Raw genomic sequence first — 6,000 nt, 5'->3', positions numbered from 1 at the left:
CACTAATTCGGTCAAATTGGGTTAAATGCAGAGAAACGAATTTCCCTCATGGGATCAAAAAAGTATATATTCTATTCTATTCTATTCTGATCCAGTATGAGGTGTGTGTCAAGATGGTATTGCAAATAAGTCAAACAGTGCAACACTGCAAGGATAAAGTGTAGTGACCGGCAATAAATATGGACATATGGAAAAAAAATGTTGGCATAGTAATAGAACTGTTATGGTATAAATGTATGGACAAATAAGAGAAAAGTAACATAGTGTAGTTATCACAATAAAAACAACACTGCTGTTTCGAAAGTGGAAAATATGTGACAAAGATTGAAGACTCAGTGTCAACCATACTTCAACCATATGTGGCACTTCAGTTACCCGCGTCGCCCGCATCTTGCAAATGAACCGGGCTGTTAACGTTAATGAATGCAGAAGCGTACAGCCTGTATGGTAATGAAGTGTTATTGTGCCTTAGCCTTTATTAATGGCTCCCTCCTAATTCACTCCTGTCCTGTCCTCTCTGTTCTGTTCCACAGCTACCCAGAGACACCCATAGGGCGTGGACCCACCGCAGGCAGACAAATTTACTGTCCAACAGAGACGCAAACCCATTTCACCTTGCCCTTGAGAAAGGGTTTGTGGGACAAGAGTGTGCGTGTGGGTGTGTGTGTGTGTGTGTGTGCGCGTGTGTGTGTAGGCTAGCACACGTGAGTGTGCGTGTGTGTTTGTGTGTGTTTGTGTGTGTGTGAGAGTGAGATTGTGCGTCTGGGTACATGCATCTGACTGGGAGGGGTGGTTGAACCATGCCTCCAGCGCAGTGTCAACAGAGAGGCTGTAGGGGGCAGCGCAGCGCCCTCAGCCACCAGCACCAGTTCCTCCGCCTGCTCTTCCTCGTCATGGCGACGAGCTCTGTCCAGGGCTCCATCAGTATCCCCGAAGGCTGTGAGTGCAGCATCTTTACATCTTTACATCTTTACGGTGCATTTACGCAGTTACATCTTTACATTACATGTAATGGCCGGCTTCGCCTGTGGCATCCCCTAATCTCTCTAATGCCTTACCACTGATCAGAGAGTAGATTCAGATGGGTTTGTTAGATATGGCAAATGCACGTGACTTGATAAGATCTAGCCATTGTGTGATCTAACCCTGATCACAGGTAAAAATAAATTAATGTCCCACTATTTTATTCAAAGACATATGATATGGCTTATATGATCTCTATAAATACTGCTCTCTTACGAACAACAAGGCTGTGATCGGGCTTGCTTGATTCATAGATCAGCCTTTCATTATCCAAATACAATGCATGAATTGACATAAATTGCCCCATACTGTACATGCTGCTACATTGCTCCCTGTGCTAAACAGTAAAGAGGACCGTGGAATGTGCGTTAGGCAGCATTAGTGAACGCGTCAGCGAGTTAGCTCTCTCCTCTCTGCCACGTGTCTGACTGATGGTCTGCCTCAGCAGGGACAAGGTTCGGAGGGGGGGGGGGGGGGGGGGGGGCTGGGGGGGGGCAGTGGTACAGCAGCTTGGGGAAAGCCCTTGAAGCGTGACCTATGACCTGCGACCCTCACTGTGACCTGTCTCTCTCTCTCTCTCTGAGTGACGGGAAGCAAAGCGATCAATAACACACCCGTCAGACACTCAGAGGTCCTTCAGTGTCCGGATAAGTCAATTTGGGATTTATTCGTGCTACGTGTGAGGGATTAGTCAATCACAAACACACACACACACACACACACACACACACACACATACAAAACTACATAATATGCAATCACCCTTCCTCAACCTTTCTCTCTGTAATATGTCACACACTGTCTTGTATAAGATCTGCATGTTTCCTCTACCGGTGCTTTCTTCACAATCTAACTCCTCTGTTCTCCTTTTCCATCTTTTTGCGCAAACAGACGATATGGGAGACAGTAAGTATTTTCTTCTCTTTCCCAGAGAATCATGTTAAATCACACAATCTCTCTCTTCTTCTTCTTTTAATTCTGCACAATTTCTCTCAGAATGTCATTTACCAAAATCTGTACAATCTACCGTAGTGTTTAGTTGACATCACTGGTCACAAATCATGTGCATCTGGACAGCATTGCCAATATAATGTTGAACACACATCTAGACTATGTTCCGTAGGATGTAGTGAAGTGACTGTAATCTTAGTTGTCTCTACTGCTCTGAATTGAGTCAGTGAGTTTTATATTATTACAGAATATACTACATGACGCACTATGATATATGATATACATGATATACTATATACAGTATGATCTAGTTATTTGAGTTGAGTTATTGTAAACTGAACTGTCTGACTCTATGTTGTTCTATCTCTGTTTGCAGTGACCAGTTTGCCTCCTGTCATCATACATGGAGCACAGCCTGCATCAGTCTTAGCGTTCAGTCCAGAGGACATCGCTCTGAAATGTAAAGCATCGGGCACACCTGAACCAAGGTCAGTGAGTCTCTGTGTGTGTGTGTGTGTGTGTGTGTGTGTGTGTGTATGAGGGACAGAAATGTGTTAAAGCAACACTAAAGCACTTTTCCTCCGTCGCACTCACGCTATTTGTTTATCCAGCAAATAACAGACAAGGTAGAATATGTTGCATGATTTTATGAAAGTATGATGTATTGCGACATCGAAGCAAGTCAAATTTGTAGTTTCTGTTGTCTCATTTCATCGAACAATAGATACACTACCCCACCTCGTAAAGTTACTTAGTGCGGTTATAGCCGATAGAGGGCCACGAAGTGAAAGCAGAAGTGCCGTTCACCCTGTTACGAGTTGATGAACCGCTGAAATAATTTTGGAAACATTATTTTAAGGTACAAAAAAACTCTTTAGTGTTGCTTTAAGTGTGTGCTGTAGTATGCTTGTGATAGTTCACTGTTTATTCATTCAGTCTGTCCGTCCATTAGTCTGTTTGTCCATTAGTCTGCCTATTTGTCTGTGTCTGTGTGTGTATGTCTGTGTGTGTGTATGTGTGTGTTTGTGTGTGTCTGTGTGTGTGTGTGTGTGTGTGTGTGTGTGTGTGTCTGTGTGTGTGTATGTGTGTGTTTGTGTGTGTGTGTGTGTGTGTGTGTGTGTGTGTGTGTGTGTGTGTGTGTGTGTGTGTGTGTGTGTGTGTGTGTTTGTGTGTGTGTGTGTGTGTGCTTGAGAGAGAGAGAGAGAGAGAGAGAGAGAGAGAGAGAGAGAGAGAGAGAGAGAGAGAGTGACTACACCACATTTAGGTCAGTTTCTGCTGTTGTTGTCTGATCCGCTCCCTCTCCATCTTAATTTGTGGCCATCCTCCTGCAGACATGACACAGTCATCCATTACCCCCTGTTCTGCTTGCTATCCATATGTTGTCTCTCCAGCCTTCTCTTGCCTTGTTTATCTCCCCTCCCATTAATGCGATCCATTCGTCAGAGAAACCCATTTATCTCATTCCAACCCTTCCCTCCGCGGCATCCGGGGACAGTGTTTTGTTTTGGGACTTCAGCGCGCACACAGTCGATGATGATAATAAGCAGATCATTGCTCCCCCCCCCCCCCCCCTCCCCAACGGCTGCTGGTGTCTAATCTATACAAGCCCCTACTTCAAACACAGGGACCCAGAAGAACCGGAACCTTTCACTGAGAGGAGAGCCATTTCATTTCCATCCTCCCCCCCACCACCACCCCCCCAGGGTACAGTCTCTCCTCTGTCTCCCCTTCAAGTCACCACTCTGTCCACGACTCCATTTTCTGAGTTGCAAATGCTTAGTCCCAGTGTGGCCGCCACTAAACCCCATTGGAGGGCCAGTGTGTGTGTGTGTGTGTGTGTGTGTGTGTGTGTGTCAGGCCTCTTTAACTCAGCTCAGCTCCTCAAACTGCTCTCAAACAGCCGCAGTAAGTTTTATGGCGAGAGGCTTTTAGCCAGGCGGTCCTCTCGTCAGAGGGGAAAGAATAATGACTGTAACCCAATTTGAGTCGGAAATGGCCGTCTCCTTAATGCCGGTGTGATAGGCGTCTAGAAAAGTGCAGTTAAAGGCCAGTGTCACAGAAGTGACACCCCTCTTCAGCTTTCTCCAGTTTTACACCGCTCCTTGATCTTCTCTTGTCTATCCATCCCTAGAACAGTTTAAACTGAGTAGATCTGAGTAGATTCAGCCATTTTGGTTTTTACATGTCCACCCCTAAACTTTGCTCAATCTGCCCATCAGTAGTGCACTGCCTGAATCACAGGATAGTAGAAATGATTTTTGATCATTCCTATTTATTTATGCTAATACTTCAGTGTGAAGATATCCTATATTGTCTCTTTCTAGCCTATAGCAAAAATTAGTAATAGTAAAAAGTACATTTGCGGTAATAAATAGTGACTGTAGTATCACTATACCACTTTGCAATACTGCACATAAAACAGTCATACACACTCATCACTGATACATTTTAACTACTTGAAATATAATATTATTACTATCTAATTATTATTATTGTTTTTATTATAATATTGTTATTATTATCGGTTGTTGAGAGCCATTCCTAGATATCCCCCTGTCCCGGACATATCAGAATGATTCCAGTGTGGCTTTGTTCTAACCTCAGTCCAGACAGATTCCATGCTGTCAAAACAGTCTCTGCCCGACATAAAAGACGTCTCACAGACCCCAGGCCCCCCCACTGGCTCAGTGATCACAGCCTGGAGCTTTGCCAGACAATGATAGACCCCCCTCCACCACCACCACCACCACCAGCCAGCCACAACCCTAAGGGCCGGGGGCTTGGTTGGCATGGGAATAAATTGCATCTCATAATCACAAGATAATAAAGACAAGACAGGATATGACATCATTAAGGAGACTGATGATGATCTCTGCTTTGTGTTCTTTTTTGTTCTCATTCTCTCTCTCTCTCTCTCTCTCTCTCTCTCTCTCTCCTTCTTTTCTTTAAGAACCTTTCCCACTATAAAATGCTAACTGACCATAAGGAGCATTTAATGTGTCCCCTGTTTTCCTTAAAATATTAAATCTGGTGCTTCACTTTCTCTTTCTCTCTGAAAGCTATCGCTGGGAGAAGGATGGAAAGCTGTTTGCAGAGATGGAGGGTGATGGGACTCTGTTTGGGAACAAGTCTCTGCCGTTGGACTTCTACGAGGGAGAGTATCGCTGCTATGCCGCCAATGAACTGGGTACAGTGGTGTCTGACCTGATTACAGTCACAGCAGGCCGTGAGTTCAATTTTGCTTCTGTGATATTCTATTAAGAGTCAAAGGGCCCATTTGCCACGGGTTAATTTTGAAAACAATTCAGCACAATGGATGAAATTATCTGCTACCAAGAGAATATTGTTTCACAACAATGGTAGACATTCTATGCATTCTATATTGGTGCTTTTATTCTGCATTAATTTAGTTCCATTTATCAGGGCTAGCTAGACAAATGTACACACATGCAGACACCATGTAGTAGCCTACTGTGTATCTCTATTATGGCTTCAAAACGGCATAATTGCCTGAAGTCTAAAAGTATTGCTTTTTTTTGTTGTTGTTTGTTTGTTTTTTTTGTTAGTTTTGCTTTGCTTTGTTTTGTTTTTTGTTTTTTTCCCCAAACTGCATATTGTGCCTTTAAGCAGGAGAACATTTATAATCTGGAAGCAGTGGTCATATCAATCATATAATGTTTCACAGAAAGGTCATTTTGCTATCCTCTACTGTTTAAGACAGTACCCATGTAGAGCTTACTCAGCCTGGTTATGCAGAAATGACTCAGGTTATCATACACACTGACTGACAGAGACGGCGCATGTGTTCGCTGGCCTCCCTGTTACCTAGACAACCATCACCTAGAAACGGGATGACATGATGTCATGCAGTCGAGTCTGTGGCAAATATGAGAACCCCTCTGGGATCAATACTCTGTCCTTCCGAGAATTTGCCTGATTGGTTTGGGGGAGTGTGTGTGTGTGTGTGTGTGTGTGTGTGTGTGTGCATTGTTTGGCAAGGGAGAACAATGGACCGAGGGGCCCTGG

The 6,000-nt window shown here is 44.0% G+C and overlaps 1 protein-coding gene across 2 annotated transcripts in view; it reads left to right on the top strand.

Annotated features, from left to right (window-relative positions):
- Positions 1-6,000, top strand: part of LOC134087495 (neural cell adhesion molecule L1.1-like) — a 54,090-nt gene that overhangs the window by 24,591 nt on the left and 23,499 nt on the right. Inside the window, exons 2-5 of one of the 2 annotated variants that reach the window (XM_062541021.1) lie at positions 534-939; positions 1,915-1,929; positions 2,351-2,462; positions 5,034-5,200. In XM_062541021.1, the coding sequence (XP_062397005.1) occupies positions 801-939; positions 1,915-1,929; positions 2,351-2,462; positions 5,034-5,200 (433 nt within the window). In that variant the 5' untranslated portion in view covers positions 534-800. The remainder of the gene's footprint in view (positions 1-533; positions 940-1,914; positions 1,930-2,350; positions 2,463-5,033; positions 5,201-6,000) is intronic. The other variant, XM_062541022.1, reaches the window with a different exon arrangement.

The sequence above is a fragment of the Sardina pilchardus genome, chromosome 7, assembly GCF_963854185.1.
Source record: "Sardina pilchardus chromosome 7, fSarPil1.1, whole genome shotgun sequence".
Taxonomy (NCBI): Eukaryota; Metazoa; Chordata; class Actinopteri; order Clupeiformes; family Clupeidae; genus Sardina; species Sardina pilchardus.
The sequence above is the reverse complement of the archived record's forward strand: the minus strand, read 5'-3'. Positions and strand labels throughout refer to the sequence as shown.